A 23980-nucleotide genomic window follows, 5' to 3' on the forward strand; every position below is an offset into this window, starting at 1 on the left:
CATCTATATACATACACACAGTAGGCCTAGATACTGCCCTCTTCCAGACAATATTTGCATAGAAATGAATGTCTAAGCAGGCTTAACGACATAATTGACATGCAATTAGCAATATCATGGGCAGGGGACCTAATGAAGTTTCAGTTGCTGTGCCAACCTAAGAATGATCACTGCTTAATTATCATATTAATGAAGTCATTACGTGTCACTTAACTTCGATGACAGGTAAGGTAAGAATGTCGTGATCCTAAAATTTCCCCGGCAAATGTGTATTCAACACTAATTAACTCAAAGTTAAAATATCATCTGAGAAACAGCAACCGACGCTTGAAATGTGAAAGGGACACGATGGCATAAACATTCAGAACACGCAGGAAGAAAAAAAACAACAACAATGAGGTTTATTGAATCATTGACTAAAGCATCTTCAAGGTCACCTGAGGACAAACAACACAAATCAGTCTAACTAGCTCAACACAAAGGACGGGCAGCAGATGGAACCACCGTCTACCAGAGAGCGAGCGAGCCGCACACTGGGTCAAGGGGAGCTACAGGAGGTACTAAAGGCCAACACAAAAACACATTTCCAGTAAACACTATGGCATGATTAGGCTCCAAAAAAAACCTCAGATCAGGTCAAATAAGCTTTGCAGCTCGAGGTCCTCCCACTCCCAAAGTCTCTTCTTTCATTTCAATTCATTTCAATTACCCGGTCATTCCCACCTTCTTCCCCATGTCCCGATTAGCTCAGCCTGGCAATTTACAGTTGATCTTGCCTCATCTAAGGCTGAGCGATGGTGGAGGCAAGGAGACGAGCAGTAATGGAATGGAATGTCACTCAGTTGTTGCCTTTGTCACAAAGATGCTGGGCAGGCCACATGGGGAGGGGTTGGAGAGGTCTCGTTGGGAGGTGAAAAGTTGTTTGTGTGTGTGTTTGTAGTCATTGGAGCTTCTACGTAAATGAACAGCAATCTGGTTTCCTGCTCCCCTGTGTCCAACCATAAAACATGTGTCTTCACTGTGACCACAGTAACTTACACGGTCCCATGTTCTTCACCGTGTAACAGCCGGTGCTCTCGTCTTCATCAAGGCTTCTTCACCTTTTTCACTGAAGACGAGCTGGATGCCGACTCTCTCCGTTTGCGCTGCAATGTGACACACAAAACAAAAACGTAAGAGTCTGGGAGGGTTTTCATCATTCAAAGTTATGAGATAATTTTACCAGTTACCAATCAATGGCTATTTCTAAAAAACACATTTGCCATAAATATCGAAGGCTGTGCATGACACTGCTGACTCCCATTGTTGGCCGAAGGAAATGTGAAGACAGTCAGTCTGAGCAGAGGTTCACACCTACTACCCAGCATACCTTGTTCCACACAGAAACTCAAACCAATTAGTCGCTAGTGCAATGACAATGACTGGATCCCTCACTGGGTTCTGCGTCATCAGCATTGAAAAATTATAAAAGACCAAAAAAAAAATATAAAAAAATAAGTTTGAAAAAAGACCTAAAAATATATGCCGAAAATATAATTTGACATGACTGGAAGCGTACCTGTGAGAGCATTTAACTGCCTTTCAATTAGCCACAAGCCTGTTTGGCCCTTAATCTAAACTAATCTTTGTAATACCAATTTATGAGACGGATGTTACATTATTTTCTTCTATAAATCTGTATTCCACTGACATTCAAAATGAAAGCCATGTATTTGGGTAATTGGTTTACTTGTTCACATTCAGCAGAGATATCACACCTCGGACAGTGCTCAACATTACGCTGTAATAAATGTAACATAAAAATACGAGTGGCCATTGCCATCAAATTTGAATTTAACCAAATTAGTACAAAACAGTTTGTGAAATATGGTCATGAGTTGTCTTTGATGTGATTTTGGCAACTGTCATTTCCATACTAAGCATTGATAGGCAGGAAAAACTTGCAAGTCACATCTTTAGAGTGCTCTCTAAAGATTTTGAGATTCGACTTAAAAACATGTCCAGGCAATATTTGGAGATGGTTCGGAAGAGTTTGGGTCTATGCTGTGCAGTCTTACCGAGTTGGGGGTAAGTGGTGCTCCTACAACATCAATAATTTGCTCCTTGGCTTCCACCTTGATGTCATCAGCACTGGGCCAGGATGGAGCTTCCCCCCCTGGGGTGGATGCTGTGATGCTGTTCGTGGCATTGAGTTCTCCCCCCTGTGTTGCAGCGATTGGTCCGGCCCCTAAAGTTCCACCCAACATGCTGCCGCTGCCGGTCTTCAGTAGGGCCTCAAAGCGATGACGCAGCATCTGTTGTTCGTATTCACAATTGCTGTGGGCCTGCTTCAGCTCGTACAGCAGCACCAGGTCGCTACGCAGCTCATTGAACATCTGAACAATCTCCTCTGTAGGCATGGGGTTGAGATCTGGATCCACCGGCAGACACAAAGGCAAATATGAAGGAAAATGTAGGAGCTTTTTATTAAAACACCTGAAAACTTGTATGCCAGTATAGTATTAGAAGATGATGGTGTTACTAGTAAATGCATTGGTTCTAAACTGTTTGGTACTGGGGTTTTCATTCAGTATGCAACTTAGCTAATGTAGACTATTGAAGCTTTGCTCGTCTGTGGAGCCCAGCAGATAGAGTTAATATCCTTGTTACGTTATACATGCAAATGAGAAGCCATATTTTTAAAACCTCTCATATCATTAGACAACTTTCAACTGCAACATGGGAACTAGTACTTATTTGTGCCCAGGTTGTGTTTGTCAAGAAATAACTCCTATGTGTTATGTGTTAAGTGTATGCTGCTATAAAACCACACTGTCCTCTTCTTCTATTTGTATCACATTTCAAAGACGTCATAATATTTGTTTAAAACCCCTGAACAACCACACCGTTTTTTAAAAGTTATTCTGGCTAAGTAGACCTCTGCTCAGGACTGTGGGGCGTATACAGACTAATTAAGTGGCATCGTCCAGAGTCTCCTGTTAGCTTTGGGTGGGACAAATCACACCTTTATCATTCTTATTGGTAGAGGAAGATTTGTAAAATAATACATTTCCATCAAATCTCCAGTCCACTTTCAACCTTGAGCAGAAATCTAATCAGCCAGAATACCGTAACTGAAAACACCTGTGTTGTGTATCGAAAGTTTAAGTGGTTGTTATTCAAAATAAGGATTGTAATATTTTTCCAGCTGTACTGAACACACTAAACCAAGACCATGAACTACCTAATTTAGGACCCATATATATAGTACGGATATTGTAGAGGCGAGTTCAAAATGTAAAACATTAAATGTAAAGTGCAAACTGCTCATGTTAATTCACACTTACCCACGCCTTGCTCTAGCAGAATCTGCTCAATGGCCTTGATCTTTTTCTGGCCTACCGAGCTTGGCAGTTTCATCTGAATCACAAACAAACACACACAGAGAGAAAGACACGCCAACACACACAAGGTTGTGATTTAAGGTGCCGGGGATATTAGGATGAACAGCTCCACCTCAGGGCTTTTAATTCGTATGAAATGCACTTCAGCGGGCCAGATCAAAATGTCTTTATCCACTGAACTCTGTCTGACTGATTAGCTAGAGGGATACTCCACTCCTTTAGCTATGCTAATGCATTTTCCATAGAGAGCGGCAGCTCCTCATCAGTCTTGAAGATGAATAAGAGTCCCCTTGCTAGCTCTTACAGATATTAGCAAGTCACTAACATAATTAATCATCACAGTGCTAATGAGAGATAGCATGCTCAAGTCAGACATCCTGCTCTCTCACATACATCAGCTGCAGGGTCCATCTTTACTAAAATTGTTTTGATATTAATAATGGTTTAAACTAAATTGATTAATAAATGTCAGCAAAGAAGAGAGAACTATAAATTCTTAATACAGAGCTGTGGGATTGTTTCTGACCACTGTACTGTATTCTTTTAAGTTCCTTATTGGTATTGAGATGCACAGTGAAGTTTGATGTTGCATATGCCCTTTGGAGTACTATTTTTATAATTTTGATACCTCCATACCAGTTGTACTCACCCTCTGACTGCGCAGTGCGACTCCTGCCGATTTGAAGTCTGGGAACTTGATGCCTGCTGTTTCTGGAACGGCCTAAAGAAAAATGAATAACTGATAATGACAACCCTCTGAACAAACAATATTTAATTAATTATTATGGGATAGTTTAGGACTTCATTTCAGACTGCGACACAGCAGCCCATTGAGTTTCCATCGAAAATAATATAAAAAGCTAAATGCAAAATATTGGGGCGGAGCTGAGTCTTAATTATTCAGTGTACTGTTGCATTGACAAAGCAATATTATAGGGTTAACCTCTGTGCCATCTCAATAATGAAAACATTTAAGGTTTCATTTGCTGGTAAACATTTCTCAGGTACAAACAGTTGGCTTGTGCTTTACTTCTCTCCTTCTATACGAGTGCATATCATACCGGTTTCTCGGTTTCTCTTTTTTGTGGGAGCTTCTTCTTGGAAACTCTCTTTTCCGCTCGTCTTAACTCTGTGGTTGTGTCAGCCGCTTTAATGAGCTTCTGCAGATCCTGGGCCTTCTTCTCACGCTCTCTCTTCCTCGTCTCAATCTTCCTCAGCTCCTGAGTAAGATATTCCTCTTCTGCCACCTGTAGGAAAAACAAGAGAAGTGCAATGTAAATATTTAAAAAGGCTGGCAAGCATCATACAAGGTACAATATTTATTTTCCCAAAAAAGGCATGACTGCATTAATAAATGTAGTTCAAACTGGGTTGTGCTTGGCATGAAGCTTCTCGTCTTAGTGGGGCAATATCAAAGTTATGAAAGCCTAACAACAAAATAAGAATCCAACTACAAAGTTACAAACTTGTTCAGGTGTGCGATTAAAGAGCTTGTCCAGTTGCTCTTTACGGCGCCTTTCATGGCCAGCATCAAAGATGTAGATCTTGGGCTCTGTCCCTGAAGCTGCACGGACCTTGGTCAGCTTACCACAAATACTATAATACCGTTCTTTCAGGTCCTCCACAGAACGTTTCTGAAAAGCATAAATGGAAGAATATGGGCTTTAATTTACAGCATTGAGACTTTTGCAATACATCTTCAGCAGCAAAAAGGAACTTGAGTAATGTAGATGAGTGGCTGAGAGATTACTCTGTATTGCTGGTGGTCGTAACGGTCATGGACAACTACGAAGCGCAGATCAAAGCGCTTGGACAGGTCAAACAGATGGTCCGTCTCTGCTTTGGTCCAGCCATCGTCATGTAAATGCATCTGATATTCCTGCTCAGAGTACACTGGTACCTGCACCGTCTACAAAAACAGACAGAAGAACAGAAAGCATGCAGTGAATCGGGATGAATAACTGAACAAGGTAAATAAATGTATACATCTGAACAAGGAGTCGCTGACAGTAGATAGGTCAATACAACTCTTATGTGTTTCTATTCAATAAGTGGTAAACCTTGTTGAAGCGGGCAAAAGGGTAATCCTTGCCCTCCTCTGCCACACGTCTCCAGTGGTGGAAAATAGCCCCATCTCTGCGAGCTGGATTGCTGAAGGGCATCCACTTCCAGGGACGCACTTTTTTACAGCCCAGCTTGGCTTTGACTGTCCTGTAGCCCTGAGTAGTATCACTTGGCAGCAAAGGGGGTGCATCTCTGGGGATTATTAAGAAAAAAGTTAAGTAATAAAAAGTATTTGTTAAAGCAAGCCAAGAATATTCAGCACATGCTGATAGTGACATAGTTATGCACCTTCCAGCAAGAAAAAATCCTTGTTTTTGTAAACATACCTGGCGAATAAATTCTGTTCTATTCGGTTCTGAATCTGAATAACATAATATACCAAACACCTTTGCAGTGTGTAAAATCAGAGACAAATGGCAGGGATAAACCATATAAATTATTAACCTTGAAAATTCTTATGACAAAACAAGCAGCCAAATAGAAAATTGACGCACTCTCTCTTTCAGTGTGGCTTTGACATAAAATCTACCACTGCTTGATCGGGTGAACATGCCACTCACTAGGTTGTCATTGGTCCTAATTTTGGATTTGCAAAAGAGAGATGAATAATCATTTGACGGAATAGAGAAAAACGTTCCCAATATTAATGATATAACTCCCCCGGAAAACTTAATAGCTGTAAAAAATTAAAAAAAATACACTGGACTACAATTCTTCAGGGTAATTCGGTACATAGATTTTAAGAAATACTAAAAAGGAGCCCATACTTTTTATCTGAATAGAGCAGAGCATAGACTTCTCGGTGCATTCCCTCGGGTCTCTTGAATGTCAGAGTTTCCGTTGCCTTCTTGGATTTTTTCTGAGACAAATGAGGGGAAAACGGTAATTTACACTGGTAATACTCAAGCACAGAATAACTACATGATCTTCTCAATAGCCATTTATATAAATGTCATGTTTTGTGGCTTTGAGTCCCACGTGCTGTATATCTTTTTGAATGTTAATTCAAATTTGAGGAAATTAATGGGACAGGAATCGTTATGGGTAACGCGATTTGCGATCATCTCTTACCTTGTCCGAGTTGATGAGATCTTTCTTGCTGATGGGACCGTCATTTTCTCCTCCAGCCAACTCCAGAATATCCCTGACATCCGCACCAGTACCCATGACTGAATATGTTTTTAATTAAAACTTCTCACAACGTAAATACTGTGCATTCATTCACCGGCGCTCACTCAGTTTAGCGGTACTGTCCAACGCATACGCTCCTAGCTAAAGGCTAACGCTAACGTTGTCATTTCCAAGCTACGTTCACTTTACGCGCAGAACCGCAAACAGTCAAGTAAATATGTTCTAAGATAAGCTATCTATGTTTGTACTATTCATACAAAGCTATAGGCACAGTAAGAAAATATTCACAAGCTATTGTTAAGGCTAGGTGAGTAGCTAGCAACGAACCAACATTACTTCCGTCCCCGCTGATGTCGCTGTGACGATACTGAGCTACTCTATAATTGATTGTCGCCCCCGTGAGGTTTGGCGGTGAACTGCAGCTTCGTCTTTTTTTATATAAACTATGATCTCAGGGTTCTCTGCTCTGACCTCAGGGTTCTGTGCTGTGACCTCAGGTTGCTATGCTCTGATATCAAGGTTCTATACCTCAGGTATCTATGCTCAGACCTCAGAGTTCTCTTATCTCAAGGTTCTATGCTCTGACTTCAGGTTTCAGAATCAAAAACTTTAAATGCTTTAACGACTTGGTTTACGCAAGGCCTACTTGTGGAAATAGATGTGTAAGCAATCTAATTCTCCACAGGTTATCTAGGGCATCCCAAAACTGTTTTGCCTGGACTTGTGAGCCATTAAATCTGTATAATTCCTCATTGGATAAGGCCGAAGCCCATCTCTCCAGCACCATACCAACTAAACTGGGTTACTGGGTCAAATTTGATCCCACATTGGATTTTTATTTGAGTTTACCTAAACTAAAATATGGTGGTTTTGACCCAAGGTTTCACACAATAATTTAAAGTTTTACCTTAAAATTGGGGTAAAAGAAGACACAAATGAGTAAAAAGGGAAAAGTTCCAACTGCGTGTTTCTAAAAAAAATAATCCACACACACTCGATCAAAATGCATTTAAATTTGACACAAGTTTGAATGTGTTTTGTAGAGTTTTTTTCTGCATTTCGGGCACCGTTATTCTGAAAATCTCTCTTGCACCCTGAAGTACACCGGATGTAGATCATTCTCTCCCTGGTTTTGAAATTCCCAGCATTACGTTCTTCCTGGTTACTGCTCTCTCCGCCATTTTCCTTAGCTGGTGTCGCAGAGGTGGTTGGCGTAGTTACATTACATTCAGTTTAAAAGGTGACTCGTGAATATCATCGAAGATAGTCTTCGATATTCCGATTTAATTTAGCAAGACACTAAACTGTGCGACAAGATGTCCACCGAGCAGATCGAGAAGACTGACGTGATCGAACAAGCAGACCAGCAGCAGGCGCCGCCGCCGCTGCAGCAACAGCAGTTACCGGGGTAAGTCCATTCATCAAGGGTCCTTTGTTGGAGCTCGCTAGCTAGCGAGCTAGCGAGCTACATAGTTAGCCGTGCTAATCCAGATCTACGAAAAGGTCGAGAAAGACCAATCTTTCGAGAAAAATGTTCCCGTAGTTGCATCCGTGTAAGGCAATTTTTATAAGGCCTGCAATTTGTTTTAAAGTTAGTTGTAATGAGTTTACGCTGTTAGGAGGGATGTTTGGGACCCGTCTAATTAACGAAATCATCCATTTTACGTAACTTTATAAGTAACGTTAATATAATATTTGCAGATTACTTGGCTATGGTTATCTGTTGATGTACAATAGCAGGATATGTCATCTTCGGTCGCAATTTGATAAAACACGTGAAAGTAATGAAACGTTATTTTACAGGCCTGCTAACGTTAGCGCGGCCTTACCATGCGGCTGACGTTCAATTCTTTCGATTACAGGCCATTATTGACGCTCATACCATTGCAACTGTTATTGTTGTTATTAACCGTACTTTAACCATTTACGCTATAATTTAAAAAAACGTACTCTAGTTGAAAAGTGGTTTTCACTATCGGACTATAACAAATCATTTTAGGCCCACTATTTGGTTGAGTTAATGACGCTAACGGCCTCGTTTAGGCCCCTCTGAAGGAGCAATGCGTGAGTAAAAGGTGCGGTGTTTATAAAAAAATGTTTTAAAGAACGTACCAACAAATGTCTGCAGTCAGTTTATTTCTCTTATGTGTCCCCACTAGCTGCCTTTTGGCTTTTACATTCAACGATCTAATCGTCTTTATTTATGCACCTTTCGTGTATGAAACAAAATGTTTACTCAATATTTATTGATCTCTTTATACAGAGAAGTGAACGGGAAAGCCAAACATGAGCCCAATGCAAGCAGGAAGGAGAGGCCCCCAAAGAGAGGTGGAGCAGGAGGAGGACGCTATGAACCTTATGGAAACGTCAACAAAAGATACCGGGTTTTTGTCAGCAACATCCCATACGATGTCAAATGGCAAGCTCTCAAAGACCTGATGAAAGAAAAAGGTAAGGTGTTTGGATCAGGGATTGAGTCAGTCAGCTTTGAACATGACAAAAACACACATCATCCAGGGTCATTTTGTTTGACCGTTGCAGCTTTGAAGGGCTCTTGGGGATTTGTGCAGAAACTTAAGTTGTACAATGTTGCTTGAGATCGCCTGGGAGTTATCTGGAATAAAGGTTTTGGACGAGGTGAACCTGGATGACCATGAATGAACATTTATTCTCCATCAAGATTACTAAAACCTATTGTGGTTTTTGTGAAGTGGGATTTGTATATGTGTTAAGTTGGTCCACTACTGTGAAACCCCAATGGCTTGGGACCAGAGTGGCATATTGAGATGCTTTCCCCCAAGAAATCCATGAAAAGCACACTTTACATTTCTATAAGGCAATGATTTTTTTCCCAGAAATGGGGACAAGTGGCTCTCAGTTGCAACATGTAATTAACATTTAAAACCGGAGCTCTAAAGATTTATTAATAAAACTTTTGGAGACCTGACAACGCAATCATTTGTGATGCAGCAACTTTCAGCAGGGATTAGCCTTAAATTCTCTAAAATGTACAATATGGATTTTACATGTGCTGTTAGTCATGCAGTTATGGGGTATTGGAAAAGCTTTAGATATTTGATAAGTAATGCTTTTTCAGAAGGAGTGCCTGGTATTCGTTTAATGACAACTGACTGTGGAGTTAAATTGCATTTTCTCTTTTAGGTGTGACCTTGACGAGCAAATGTTTTCTCAGCAGATCTCCATGTTGTGCCAAACACGGCTATGCGTTGGAGTTTTCTTTGGGGTACAGGTCTACAAAATGAAGCAACTTCTTATGCACTGTCCTTGTCTCTAGAGGTTTGGTCACTGATGTCCATTCGTTGAACAGACGTGATCTGGAACGAATGCGTGGCTGTGGTCGACGCTGAATCAAAATTCGGATATTGTGCGTCTACGGAACCGGTCCACTTTAAGAACATGTTTGCCAATAGAGAAGTGTTTATCCCCTAAGGGTTTGCCTTTTCCGATTATGGTTAGTTTCTAGCTGTAGGTTCTCAGGCTCAGTTGATGGGCGAATGTATTGTTGCATTGGCCTGATGTTTAAAATGGCGACATTTGACAAAGTATGCACAGGTTTGCAATGAAATGGACGGCGGCATTGAATAGGTTTTGCCTACTTGAAATTATTGGGTCAATTATCGTCAGGTAGAAGGTGGTGTTCACGGCATTATATCCAAATGGGCAGGCTGATGGCCATTTCAACAGTTGTTGTCCTCGGTCTATTGCTTTTGGTGCTTCGGGAGAATTCCAACAAGGACAGGCTAAGAGGTCTTCATTTTTTTGTAAAGACTCTAGCTTGCTTTTTGTAGACCTGTACCATATTGCGCTGCTGCTGGGGGAAGGCACAGGACTACTGGCAGTCTGAGCTCACTGTCACCGGCCACCCTACTTGTGTGTCTGCTCTAAACCCCCATTGTTCTCTCGGCTTCTCTCCCCTTGGTGTGTGTCGTCTCTGGAATCTGATTTGTAGTGGGTGAGGTAACGTACGTGGAACACTTAATGGACGCAGAAGGCAAATCGAGGGTAAGTGCAAATACATACAAATAAAACATGAATAATCCTTGACAAACCTGTGTTTGTCAGCTTTGGTGTCTTATTTTCATTGTTGGAAATTGTTCAGCTTCAGAAACCTGGTGGAGTGTGTGAGATGGTGACATGCTGGAGGCGTGTTTTATTTGGTGTCATTTGTGGCACTGACTTGAAGTCATCCGAGGGTTGATGCTCTTATAAAAAGGACTTCAGCTTTCTTTGTAGCCAATCCTGTGTGATTGCAGTATCTGAGTGACAAAGTCCCTTTGGTTGCTGGATTTGCTCCTCATGAACTAAAGGGGTCTAGTTTGCAAGAGGTTGTTACAAGGCTGGTAGATGGTTGGTAACTAACTCATTCCGTAGAACAGCTTTACTGGAAACGTTACCTCCAATATCTTAGTAGTGGGGAATCCTATCTCACTGTGGATTTTCTGCCCTTTGGATGTTGGGGGAAAAATACTCTAATATTCACCAGACTTGCTTGCATTGTGCTAGTGACTGGGAAAAGATCATAGAATAGTAATGTTATGTGGAAGCACAGAGTTGTGGCCAAGGCTGTAGGCTTTTGTGATGTTGAAATTGTGATTGTGCATGAAATTGTCTGTTTTTGCTTACATTTTTTTTTTGTCAATTAAAACATCTCTCTCTTTTTTTTGAATTGCCCTTACTCATTTTAATTGTTCTTTACTCCTTTTGGTGCGGCCGGTTCTGGTGTCTCCTTTTGTCTCCATCAATAAAGGGTTGTGCGTAAGTAGTTTATCCATTTTAATATTTTCAGCATTTGTTGTGCTAATGCCTTTCAGATTGATCAAATGGAAATGTTCCAATCCTGTTTAAGTTAACAAAGTGGAAACACTTGTCTGTTTTAAGAAGAGGAGATGGTAGTTATTAAAATGTAGAAGTTTCATTGATTGATGTACGTACTGTATATTTCTGTTAGCGTTGTTGAGTTTAGGACTGAAGAGCTAATGAAGAAAGCGGTGGAGAAGGCCAACAAGCACAACCTCAATGGACGACCCCTAAAAGTGAAAGAGGTAGGCCACAGCACATGACGAGCTAAAACCAAGTGCACCGAAGAGATCAAAAAAGTCAGTTGAACATTTTCATGCTTTTTTATTAGGACCCTGATGGTGCGATTGCTCAGAGAGAGATGAACAAGACTCAAGGTGGAGGACATCCAGGAGGCCATGGTGGAATGGGCGGAATGGGTGGAATGGATCGCATGGGTGGTATGGGCGGTATGGATCGCATGGGCGGTATGGATCGCATGACCATGGAGCGAATGGGCCCTGGACCAAATGGCTCCATGGTCAACATTCCTCCGAGCCTGATGAACAACCCCAACATCCCCAACGAGATCATACATGGTCTCCAGGCTGGCAGGATTGGCAGCACTGTCTTTGTGGCTAATGTGAGTCTTCCAGAGGTGTCCTGTAGTTATTAAAAAAAAACGTTTATGGAATTAAGTGATATAAAAACAAGGGCAGGCAATGCATTTAATTTTAGCCAATTCATGGTAATTTATTTTTGTGTGTGCAAAAAAATGGTTTAAAAAGCACAAGCAAGTAACCGTCTCCAAAAATTGTTCCTTGTCCCTGCAGCTTGACTACAAAGTGGGCTGGAAGAAGCTGAAAGAGGTATTCAGCATGGCGGGCCTGGTGGTGAGGGCTGACATTCTGGAGGACAAGGATGGGAAAAGCAGAGGCATGGGAACCGTAACATTTGATATGCCCATTGAAGCAGTCCAAGCTGTCTGTATCCTTTTTTGAAAACAATGTTGGATTGTAATCTTTATACATGCATAGACTAGACTGTTAATTAAAAATCTCTCTGGTACACTTTCCTTAATGATTTCACAGCTATGTTTAATGGACAGCTGTTATTCAACAGAGTCATGCACGTCAAACTGGTAAGTGCCTGAACCTCACTGTACATTGGCTCACATTATAACTGAGTCACATGGTCTGAATGCATTTGTTTGCTTTTACAGGATGAGAAATCCCTGCCCAAAGATTTTGGACCACCTGACAGAGCTGCCTCTGCTCTCCCCCGTAAGTGTACTTCACTAGTATTTAGGAAACAATTAAATACTTTAAATCATTATAATCACAGTATCCTTGCCAGTTAACTTTAGTTGCTTCAGTTTGGTGCAGAAATGTACCTGTGATAGTGGTATAGAGCAAAAACAAGCAGGTAGCGCCAGTGACTATTGGCCTCTTAAATGCATCTATTTCGATATTGAACGAACATTTTTACAGTGGTGCTTCAACTGCAGTTTTGATACCAAAGAATGGTAATACTGTGGATATGTAAAACAATGTATTTGTACAGACACCATTTTTAGACAATACCATGATACTGAACCCATGTTCTCTTCCCAGGTGGCCTGAGTGGTATTGGTTTAGGCCTAGGACCTGGTGGTCAGCCCATTGATGCTACACAGATTAATAGAGGTGGAGGCGGCGGCGGTGGAGGAGGAGGAGGAGGAGGAATGGGCAACATGGGCCCTGGAGGTAACTAGCTCCAGTGTTTTTGTTAACCCTTTAAATAATGTTTTTTTTATGTTTTCAAGGTCAGGAATGTGCTTTGATTTTAGAACATTAAGTATCTTGTTTGATCTACACAATCACTTATGTATACCAACAATCTGTTTTATTTTTTAATATTGATATATTATATCATCATGATCAAAACATACGATCAAAAATAATAATTCTCCAAAATGTATTTGTCGTAATTTCATTTATAGTAACAATGTAGATGCGATTTCTCTTGGAATTATTGGTTGAGGAACCATTTTATTTTTATTCGATCTCTGAAAATGCTGTACAAACTATGGTAAAAAATAAGTAAAGTCAGTGGTTTATCATCACCACTCTTCTATCTTGCAGGAATGGATGGAATGGGCTTTGGTAACATGGGAGGTCGTATGGGAGGAGGAGGGGGAGGCAGTGGCGGCAGCGGAGGAGGAGGAGGTATGTACCTCAACTGCTGCATTTACTGTTGAAGCAAACTCAACCTGTAACGCATTTAACATTTCCCAACAGGGCATGTTATACTTGAAGTCCCTGAAATAATGTTAGTCTAAAACATTTGCAAGGAGTTTTTAACTCCATTGTTAACAGTGAACGCAGCCAAATGGAATATGTATAAATCAGCAAATTTATATTTTAAGAACCTAGACACTGCAAGAGTCTGTCAATTATGAGTTTATAGGTCACTATGACTTATAAACCTTTATGCTGTACCATACCCAGCCTCTCATCTGTCTCTGGTTGTGTCCTCTGGTATAAGATGTTCTTCTCCTCTGTTCAATGAATAGACAACTTTGGAGGAATGAACAACATGGAGCGTTTTGGTTCTTCTGGAATGGGCAGGATGAACGGTAAGGAGACATGTTAGCACCCCAAAGCAGGCGTGGAACACTTTTCACGTTTTGCTGGCTGTTTCTAATGGTTTCATCTCTTGCATTGTCAGAGATGGAGCGTGGGATTGGTGGTGCTTTTGAGAGGGAGTTTGGGCGAAATGAAATGGGAATGTCTCGCAATAATTTTGGTGACTCCTTTGAAAGAGGAATGGGTTAGTATCTTCAGGATTTTGTTTTAAATTTCTCATATCTGATCAACCAGATCAGATGCAATTCTCACTTCAGCCTTGACAGTTGATGTAACTTTTTTCCCTTTTTTTGTTTACTCACTTTTAAAGGAAACTCCTTGGGTATGGACCGCATGAGCTCTGGAATGGACCGCCTGGGAGCCAACATGGACCGCATGGCAGGGATGGATCGGATGGGCATGGACAGGATGGAACGCGGGTCTGACCTGGAAAGGCTGGGTTCTGGTTTCGACCGGATGGGCGCAGGGATGGACCGGCTGGGGCCCAGTATGGACAGGCTTGGACCCGGTCTGGACCGTATAAGCTCCAGCATGGACCGCCTCGGCCCAGCTGGGTTTGACCGCCTCGGTCCTTCTGGGTTGGATCGCATGGGATCTAACCTGGACTTTGGCTCCCCAATGGGTATGGATCGCATGGGCAACACCGGGATTGACCGAATGGCCGGCGGATTCGACCGCATCGGCTCCACTGGAGGAATTGACCGCTTCCCCTCCGGTGGCATCGACCGCATGAGCTCTGGCATGGAACGGATGGGTTCTGGAAGTGTTGGTGGTCAGTTTGATCGCTCTGGTGAATTGGATCGTGGATTTGTTGGAAATTCCTTTGGTGGAGCCGGTGGGCCTGGAGCTGGAGGAAGCAATGTCAGGAAGGGATGTCAGATCTTTGTCAGAAATGTAAGTATTCATCTTGAGGGTAGTCACTTTTATTTTTTGGACTGCATTTGTTCTCGCATTATGATAGTAATTTATTTTAAATCAATTTTGTTTTCCAGCTGCCATTTGACTTCAACTGGAAGATGCTGAAGGATACCTTCAACACATGCGGTAAGAGTAGTCATAGTTGGCAAGTACTGGATGAAATAAATTACTGTCTCGCTATTTTACATGAAGCTGACCTCTTAAATGGTTGTCCGTCCTTCTGCAGGCATGGTGCAGTATGCTGATATCAAGATGGAGAACGGCAAGTCCAAGGGCTGTGGTGTGGTCCGCTTTGACACCCCTGAAACTGCTGAGCGTGTCTGCCGGACCATGAATGGCTATCGACTGAGTGGAAGAGAAATTGATGTTAGAATTGATAGACATGCATAAATGATTTGTCTGTTCCATCTGACATTTAATTTAGTCCCTAAAAGTCTGAGTGCTCTGTCTCATCTAAATTGCCCATAGGATATATACTTTATATTCATTTGGTTTGTTAGATATTTGTAACAGTGAAAATGTTATTTTAGTTGGTAATCTGTCACAGTGAAAGTGTTTTTTTTAGTTGATTCAGTTTGACTTGTTTTTGTTGTTTTAGAGACCAAATTTTTAATTTTGTTTCTGTCCTGCTTCACCTGTCATTGCCTTTTGTTCTGTAAGGTGTTTTGATAAATAAACCTCAGTATTTGAAATGCTTTTTATTTTTTCTGGTTATTTCCTTGCCTATTAATATTGGACTTGGCAGTTAATTAGTTAGTTAGAGATTATACATTTCTAGCTCTCTTGTGGTTGGGCTACTTATAGATTGATCACATGTGCGGAGGGTTTTACTTGCTCATGATAATCAGACTGCGTGTGGGCGATATAGAGGTAACGCGCACGCGAGAATATTACGCTCTGTTGAACGCTCACGAGCCCCTCCTCGTGGAAAAATAATTGCATCACCGGGGAAAAAGGTCACAGGCATTACATTCAAGATGGCGACCCCCTTGTGTCAGTGTTACCAGGTGAGACTGGGATTTTGTTTAACTATTAGCATTTAATCAGCGCGTAAAGACGAGCAGACAACTCGAACGATGTTTTTGAACCACCAGTTTCTCCATCGGCTGGTAGCGTTGGACATTTTATTTCGTGACGACGTAGGTTAGCTTAGCGAGCTGAGCTAACGCTAGCTCTTTGAATATTCAAATGTCTAGCCGGTGTTTGTACTCAGAAGCGCACGACGAATTATTTGCTATCTAGCTGCACGTCCTGCCTTTCCACCATGCCTTATAACGAATAAAGTGTCCGTCAAACGACTTTTAGCGTGACCACTTTATTATTTTCTGTGTTTTCTTTCCGACACAACTTTCTCATAGTAACCGCCGACATCAGTTGCTGCGTGGTTCTCGAGTAGTCAAGTTTGAGGGTGACTTCGTATTGTCTGTTTCCAGATATGTGTCAGAAGATGCCTCGGACCATTCCCTTCCTCATACCTGCTACTTCACAACAGACTCGGTGTCTACAGGACACGAGTGGTCCTCGCATGCTCTTCACAGGTACGAACAGCTGACATTGTGTTTCCTCCATACTGTGTTCCTGTATTCTGAAGATGGAGAAGGCCTTCCTCAATGGAGAGTTTTCGTGGTGTTACCAAACAAATAGCACTGCAATTCAGGCAGACTTATCGTTGCCTTTTTTTTTTTGTCTTTGGGTAGTATTTTACTAGCCTTACAAAATGAATACACGCTCAACTGCCAATGTAGGCTACGTTTAAGGAAACAAACTGATGCAGTCTAGTACAACAGTCCATTAATTTGTACCCTCACGAGGTGCAGTCTTTGTCAAAGCTGTTTTTGGAGAGGTGTTGATTTAACTTCAGGGTAGTTTTGGGAGATAAACTGTACGGTTGTCGCACTATGCAGAGAGGTGTTTCTATTACTAATCTTACCCTCGATGTAAATGTGCTGAACAAAATGCCTGCCAGTGTATTAGGACAAAGTTCAACAGCACCCCAAACTACTGCCTCAAAAAAATCACCATAAACTTGAATCGACACCTCTAACTGAACATCATAACCTTTATACATGTAGGATTTATGTAGCTGGTATTTGCAAAGACTTTTTTTAAACTCGGATGGAAGCCCACCTCTGCTGAAACATCAGTTCTTGGTCTACTACGGTGCATATCTATCTTTATAATGTGCCCATGCAGTCTTTACTAGTTATTATACTTGTTTCCTTCCTAAAGTTTATCAAGATGTCTTGATCATTAGGGCACATCTCCCCTGTGGGTCATACATGTACATTTAATTAAACTGCTCGAGAAATGCTAGAAGTAAATGAATTCTACATGTTTTCTTATTCATACCATACTTATTCAGGTGCCTCAGTCACGTCTTCTGCAGGTCAGGTTTTTGTCAGGGGAGAGACGCAGCAGAAAAGGTTTCCTGGGGGAATTACTGGACAATATTAAGCAGGAGCTAAACAAGAACAAAGACATGAAAGACAGCATCAAGAAGTTCCGGGAAGAGGCCCAAAAACTGGAGGACTCGGATGCGTTGAAACAAGCTCGAAGGAAATATGTTAGTATTCGCCCGCACACAGCAATATCCAATATTCATTTTATTAAGAAAAGCAAGTCTTAGGGTTTGCCAATGTTCCGCTGTCTATTTTACAGAAAACAATAGAGTCTGAAACAGTGAAGACCTCAGACGTTCTCAAGAAGAAGTTGGGAAACATCTCTGAGACGGTTAAAGAGGTATATGTGATGTCTCTCAATCAGATGCAGCCTTTCTTTTAATTGTCATATGATAGATATGATTTTCGAGTGGATCGATCCACCTTTACAGTGTGTATGTGTGTGGACAGGGGCTAGAGGAGGTCAGTCGCACAGAAATTGGGAAGAAAATCAGGGATGGAATGGAGGAAGCAGCCAAAACAGCAAAGACCTCAGCAGAGTCCGTCTCTAAAAGTGGAGAGATGTTGGGGAAGAGCGGTGCGTTTAGAGCAATTTCACAGGTAAGGAGTCACTATGCACACTGGTGCAGATCTATGTCATTTCTTACCAGAAGTTGGACCGCATTCTTTATTTTTTTTGTTTCTCTCGAATAAAGTAAATATACTTGAACATTGATACATAATCTTGAGCTCTTTAAGAAGGTTGGACTAAGAAGTGTCTCATTGCAAGATGAGTGGAATCTTAAGACTACAGAAAAAGATAAAACAAGATGGAGCAATACAAAAAAAGTTAACTAATCAATAATATGTTACCTAATTGTGTGCACTGCTCTGTTGCAATGTTAGGGAAATAATTAGTCATATTCCGTATATAGAAACGGCTCATTGTTAAGGATAAAGGTAGGGAAATAGCAATGTACTATATGTTCAATATTATTGTAAAATTGATTAGCAATGAAGGAAATTCAGTCCTGTAAATGATATGCCTGGAACTTATTTATTGTTCTCTCATCTGCTCCCTGTTCATCTGTCTTCAGGGCATGGAGAGTGTGAAGCAAGAGATTGGTGATCTGGGTCACACCGGCCCTTATCGGGCTCCTGCCAAGCTCAGGAAGAGGAGCGAGTTCTCCTCCAAGGGGGCGGGGGATGACACCAAGGTCTTTGAAGCCAACGAGTACGTGAGTGCCCTCTACTTTACCCTGAAACTCAGAGGGCAACCCTTCATGTTCAGAGATGGCTGATACCCCTTAAATGGCCTCATACAGTTCAATTATTATAAAAAAGGAAAGAAAAAACAACTCAAGGCTGAAAAATTGTGAGAGCTGAGACTCACATCTGGTCAGGTACCAACAACTTTATGTGAAGCAGTATTAAGAAAACATCACCGTTTGCAGAGATAAGCAAAAAGTATTCCCAGTATGTCTTTAGCATTCTGTTAATTGTTCTTGAAGTAAATACTGCAGTGTTTTCCTTTCTGGGTTGATATGGTTAAATGTGATCGTCAGCATGACCCAGCAAGTCAATAGGGACACCTGTTTCCCTCGGCCCGCTGTTTGAAGCATTCCTTTCTGTGTACTTCAGGGAAGCAATGGGTGTGGTGCTCCACAAAGACTCAAAATGGTACCAGCAGTGGAAGGACTTCAAAGACAACAATAACGTCGTCAACCGTAAGGACTAACTGATCTCTTGTTATTTCTGTCTGCATCCTTGGTTGTTTACTTAAAGTCGGCCTTTAACGAGTACAATAAATTCTCTGTTGCATGTACAGGAAGTGATATGAAGTCCAAGCCTGCTCGCATGAAATCAGAGACTTTAAATTACATTTACTGATGTTCATCGAAGGTGTCGAGTTTCTGTTCATGAACTTACTTTGATTATTGAAGGATTTGCTGATCTGACAGAGAGATTTACTTCCATCCTCCATGTGTGTGAAGGAGATAGAAGCCTCAGGTTTCTGCTTGATAACATGCTCTCCTCCTTTCTTTCACTGCAGGGTTCTTTGAGATGAAGATGAAGTACGATGAGAGTGACAGCAGCCTCATCAGAGCATCTCGTGCTGTCACCGACAAGATGACTGACCTCATAGGTGAGAGACCTCTGGTTCGATGGTGTGCATTAATCGCAGGCAGAGGTCAAAGGTTGTGTGTATGTTAGGGTATCTACAAGTCCCCAAAGTATTTTTTTTTTTCATATACATTACATTTTACAGCTCAAAGATATAGGTAATCTTTGTTTTTTTTATGTAAAGGCAGATTTAGTTTGCATCATAACTGGATGACAAAATAAATAGAGAAGCCGGGTAAGGAAACTAAAGTTAATGCTACAGTTTGTTCAGCCTTAGTAAGACTGTTATGAGCCCAGCAGTAGGTCAGTTAATAACGGCAACTTTTGTCACAAATATTTCCACACGTGTACTGTAACTACTTATCCGCAGTCTGTTCCACATCTTATTATCTGTTTGCTAATTGCCACGTGTGTCCTGTGCTTGTGTGTTTAGGTGGGCTGTTTTCTAAGACGGAGATGTCGGAAGTACTAACAGAGATTTTGAAGGCCGACCCGTCCTTTGACAAAGATTACTTCCTCAAACAGTGTGAACGAGATATGATCCCCAATATACTGGAGGTACTTTGGACTGCAAACAACACTTGTCTGTGTCATGGAATCGTTTAATCCATTTGAGAATGTTAGGACGAATGCCCGGTGATGGTTATGTAAAGTTTTATTTTAAGCCACATTTAATTAAATTACACTACATATGCTGTTAGGTTTTTGTGACTGTTTTAAAGATGTAGAATAAAACAAGCGTTGACCTTTGTTGTCAGGTCTTGATTTACACTTTCAGATGTGTCCAGGAAGTTTTTTTTAAGATGAGGTTTGCTCTTTCTCCATGCAGGCGATGATCCGAGGAGAGCTGGAGGTATTGAAGGACTGGTGTTATGAAGCGGTACGGCTTTTCTCTCACTCGCACACAGATACAGATACCTGAGGCTTCTTTCGTAAAGATAGCACATGTAAAGTCAGCCGTTAGACTGCCCTCAGAGCACACTGGGGTACATATTGGGCGGGCATGATGTTTTCTTCTTTTTCTCGTTATTGGGTGTGTAGACATACAGCCAGCTGGCACACCCAATTCAGCAAGCCAAGGCCATGGGACTTCATTTCGACTCCAAGATCCTGGACATTGACAATATTGATGTAAGTTTTTCCAGACTACACTACACAGGATTAATAATTAAGCCTAGAGTATTGACGCTCCACGACACTACCAGGTTTCACTGAATCAAAGTAGAATTTAGCATTTTGCCTCATGCCGATAGCTGGCAATCTAAATGATAGTTGCTGGTTGGAATATTTTACAAAACAAATTAAAGTGTCAAAAACAAGTGAAACAGGTTGAGGTGTAACACTAACAGACAGCCAGTCAAGAGCCTTTTTAATGCTTTGATTTGGAGAGTTTGTGGTTGAAGTCTATACGTGATCTGCAGGGTTGTGCATAATCAAAGTATGCAACCAGTCAGACAAATGTGGGTGTTTTCAAACATCTTGAAAAATGCTCAGATTGTGTTTCAATCCTTGCAGAAATATTGTCTCACCATAACTTTCTTGTTAAATATCTCTCGAGCCATGATAAACCTTCTAATACTTGAATGGTATCTACAAATCTGGTTTGTTGGTTCAGTGAAGTGTGCATGTGTCCTCTTCTCCAGTTGGCCATGGGGAAGATGATGGACCAGGGTCCAGTGCTGATTATCACCTTCCAGGCTCAGTTAGTCATGGTGATCCGAAACGCCAAAGGAGAGGTGGTGGAGGGAGACCCTGTAAGTTACACACACAAACAAACACGCACACACACATGCACACACGCACACACACAGTAGCAAGTAAAGAGCATTTAAAACACCAAATGTAAAAGAGACATTTTAACTTGTCATAGTAAGAATAGCACAGGTGCATTCAATAACATTGATGATGGGTGCATTCCACTCAGGCCCTGGTACTTGGGCTTCATGCATGCTGGTTCACTGGAGTAGCTTACTGGTAATCTTATCATCTGTGGTTTTTTAGAACAAGTCTAAACTTCTGCTGTGAAAGACGTCCATACAAAGCTTTAGCTGGCATTTTTTCATAATCATAAATGTGTTAGAACATTTTATAAATGAAGGGGCCAAGAACATTTTATGGGACAATTATGCAACTTTTCATTTGGGCTTGACATTTATTTTGACCGACGACCCACACTAAAGCTTTATTGGTTATAAATCAGCCATATTGTCTGCTCAGGGTACCACTTAGTACCATGTAGTTGCCATCCACCCAGTGTTCAGATTTAAAGACTACTGCAAGAGGATTAATGGTGGATGTACTGTTTAATCAACTTGATCCAAATGTCTGGACATCAAGTGACAGACTCTGTCCTTATGGACTGCAGTATTAAATGTCTCCTACACTCAACTTCTCAGTGTTACCTATCTGGTCAGAGACCATTCAAATCGTTTTCCACTTCCTACCTTTCTGGTATGTCTTGGTGTCGACGACACCCAGCTATGTGATTTAATAATGTGAGCAATCGCCTTTGGTAGCCGAGTCATTCTCACTAGTTCATTGTCTGTTATAGTTCTCAGACAGACAAGTATGTAAAAACCCAACATGGCTTACTTAAGTAAATACAAAATATCATTAGATTTGGTACTTCACAAACGCAGGTATCAAAACACAGGTGCTCTTAGGACAAATGCGACCAAAAGAGAGAAAAATTAAAAAGCCTTTAATGAATAGTTACTGCTTGCAGTCTTCAGTCAGTGCCTGCAAACAGATGTACGGAGGCTGGTGTCATATATATAAATATCTAGATATAGATATATCTATCGATATATATATCTATCGATATATATGTATATATATATATATCTCATATGATTCCTTTCCGCAGCATAGGTTCCAATGCCCTGCTGAAGTTGGTTACCTCCAAAGAGGAGGAAGATAACTTGGAAGTGTACGCTCCTTAGTTAGGTTTTCTATTTTGATATGGGTATTTTTCTGTTATAAATTTTCCATCGAATTTTTCTGCTAATTTTCAATCCTATTAATTGTTAATGCTGGACTTGCTAACCTTAAAGATAGTGATGCCATGCTAGAGTTGACCTAATTATGCACACTGCTACCTGCTTGACTGTGTCAGTTATCCAGCGCTACAATGACTCTAATTGCCTGGCAGCTGACACCAGCCTCTGTCTATCTGTGAGCTGTTAAGTTTACATTCTCTGTAGAAGACTGACTGAAACATGTAGGGACTAAACATATTTCTAAGGACCTTTTCACAGTATGCCTTGAATACTGTGACTTATTGATCACAAAGATGTATTTTTCTTTTGTTCTCGTGGTTTACATAAGGCTAACATAACCACACAATGTCTTGTATATTTGTTTCAAATCCCATTTAAAATGTGTCTGTCTTTGCTGTTCTACAAGGATGGAGAAGAATCAAACAGCTAAGAATAAGTGCATCTGTTTTTCTCCCTCCAGGAAAAAGTGCTGAGGATGATGTACGTGTGGGCTCTGTGTCGAGACCAGGAGGAGCTCAACCCACACGCCGCCTGGAGACTACTCGACATCTCCGCCTCTAGCACCGAACAGATCCTCTAACTCTTTGATATGCACAGAGAACATATTGTACCTGAGCTGGCTGTGAAGCAGAGGGGAGGAGGGACATGGAGATGGGGGACAGACGAGTGGGACACGGGGAAAACAGAAACATTGTGGAGTAGTGTTGTTAAATGCTGCTCACACTAGGGGGCAGTAGACTACCAACAACTCTTTCACCATGTTTTCTTCTACGCCTGTATGGCTGTCTATTATTTAAACAGCGCAACTGTGAACATTTCAGGGATGCATGAAGTTACTTAAGTGGGATTCAGATATTTTATTATAAATGTGAGAAAAGAAAATATGGAAAACAAGGAAGGGGATTTGTAACTGAGCCCCTGAACTTCAAGTTGATGTCAGAATGTCAAAAATCTCAGGCTCCCTCTGTCTTCCTCTGAGGTGTCGTTATCTTGGTGGTGTTGTGGGCAATCAGTGCTGTCCTATATCCTTCTTTGTATAATTATCGTCCACTGTAATTTGTCAAATGTGAGTCTATATTTATTATGAAAAATAAAGATGATCCCTGTTTTTCACACTAGCACACATTGTTATACCTTCCGCCTTGCATATGGTTAAGCTTCTCTCCTGATCTGGAGGATATCACATGATTCCTTCTAGGACAGTTGCTAATTATTACTTTTTTTTAATTAAATCCTCATGTGGGATTTCAGTGAGAGCTATATTTCCTTTGGGAAACATGCCGTCTCTGTCTCTGTTGTATTTCCAGAGCGGAGCTCGAGCACTGATTTACTTGGAATGAAGTTACATAGGCATGAACATGGCCAGTTTGACAGCTTCCTTGGTCCGGGGAGTAGCACCGTCAACTTTCACTTCTGACATTAACACTGTGTGCCATCACACTGTTGTGTTCAGATCAAATGCTTTGACATTCTGTGATATGATGGGTTATAAATCACTGCTCCATGTGTTCAATGTGCCATATCGTTGCCCTACACACCAGAGTCCTGCGGCCTACAAT

The 23980-nt window shown here is 41.3% G+C and overlaps 3 protein-coding genes across 3 annotated transcripts; 2 read left to right on the forward strand and 1 right to left on the reverse strand.

Moving 5' to 3' along the window:
* Positions 1-384: 384 nt before the first annotated feature.
* Positions 385-6659, reverse strand: dmap1 (DNA methyltransferase 1 associated protein 1). The gene is made up of 10 exons (XM_079220455.1): positions 6519-6659; positions 6215-6306; positions 5444-5639; positions 5134-5292; positions 4850-5017; positions 4445-4630; positions 4033-4104; positions 3327-3399; positions 2058-2410; positions 385-1145 (listed from the first exon to the last, which is right to left on the reverse strand). Exons 1-10 carry the CDS (start codon positions 6612-6614, stop codon positions 1086-1088), a joined length of 1455 nt encoding a protein of 484 aa, XP_079076581.1. The 5' UTR covers positions 6615-6659; the 3' UTR covers positions 385-1085.
* A 1133-nt stretch (positions 6660-7792) lies between these two features.
* hnrnpm (heterogeneous nuclear ribonucleoprotein M) lies at positions 7793-15616 on the forward strand. The gene is made up of 16 exons (XM_079220440.1): positions 7793-7986; positions 8842-9029; positions 10549-10601; positions 11347-11354; positions 11548-11641; positions 11728-12018; positions 12209-12362; positions 12467-12516; positions 12598-12658; positions 12989-13120; positions 13499-13582; positions 13930-13992; positions 14085-14186; positions 14313-14896; positions 14995-15046; positions 15147-15616. Exons 1-16 carry the CDS (start codon positions 7895-7897, stop codon positions 15308-15310), a joined length of 2172 nt encoding a protein of 723 aa, XP_079076566.1. The 5' UTR covers positions 7793-7894; the 3' UTR covers positions 15311-15616.
* A 1580-nt stretch (positions 15617-17196) lies between these two features.
* Positions 17197-23519, forward strand: timm44 (translocase of inner mitochondrial membrane 44 homolog (yeast)). The gene is made up of 11 exons (XM_079221091.1): positions 17197-17483; positions 17579-17659; positions 17770-17919; positions 18396-18532; positions 18940-19025; positions 19352-19444; positions 19856-19980; positions 20252-20302; positions 20464-20553; positions 21066-21176; positions 22882-23519. Exons 1-11 carry the CDS (start codon positions 17241-17243, stop codon positions 22999-23001), a joined length of 1287 nt encoding a protein of 428 aa, XP_079077217.1. The 5' UTR covers positions 17197-17240; the 3' UTR covers positions 23002-23519.
* Positions 23520-23980: the final 461 nt, after the last annotated feature.

This window comes from Taurulus bubalis, assembly GCF_910589615.1.
Source record: "Taurulus bubalis genome assembly, chromosome: 7".
Taxonomy (NCBI): Eukaryota; Metazoa; Chordata; class Actinopteri; order Perciformes; family Cottidae; genus Taurulus; species Taurulus bubalis.

Excerpts from the sequence above, each read along its gene's own strand:
- dmap1 (XM_079220455.1), bottom strand. The coding sequence starts at position 6,614 with ATGGGTACTGGTGCGGATGTCAGGGATATTCTGGAGTTGGCTGGAGGA. Across the intron at positions 5,018-5,133 it reads ACGACCACCAGCAATACAGA|AAACGTTCTGTGGAGGACCT; the intron begins GTAATCTCTCAG and ends TATGCTTTTCAG. Across the intron at positions 4,631-4,849 it reads TTAATCGCACACCTGAACAA|GTGGCAGAAGAGGAATATCT; the intron begins GTTTGTAACTTT and ends TTTTTCCTACAG.
- hnrnpm (XM_079220440.1), top strand. The coding sequence starts at position 7,895 with ATGTCCACCGAGCAGATCGAGAAGACTGACGTGATCGAACAAGCAGAC. Across the intron at positions 11,642-11,727 it reads GACCCCTAAAAGTGAAAGAG|GACCCTGATGGTGCGATTGC; the intron begins GTAGGCCACAGC and ends CTTTTTTATTAG. Across the intron at positions 12,659-12,988 it reads AGCTGCCTCTGCTCTCCCCC|GTGGCCTGAGTGGTATTGGT; the intron begins GTAAGTGTACTT and ends TTCTCTTCCCAG.
- timm44 (XM_079221091.1), top strand. The coding sequence starts at position 17,241 with ATGAATTCTACATGTTTTCTTATTCATACCATACTTATTCAGGTGCCT. Across the intron at positions 17,484-17,578 it reads AACAAGCTCGAAGGAAATAT|AAAACAATAGAGTCTGAAAC; the intron begins GTTAGTATTCGC and ends TCTATTTTACAG. Across the intron at positions 19,026-19,351 it reads CAACAATAACGTCGTCAACC|GGTTCTTTGAGATGAAGATG; the intron begins GTAAGGACTAAC and ends CTTTCACTGCAG.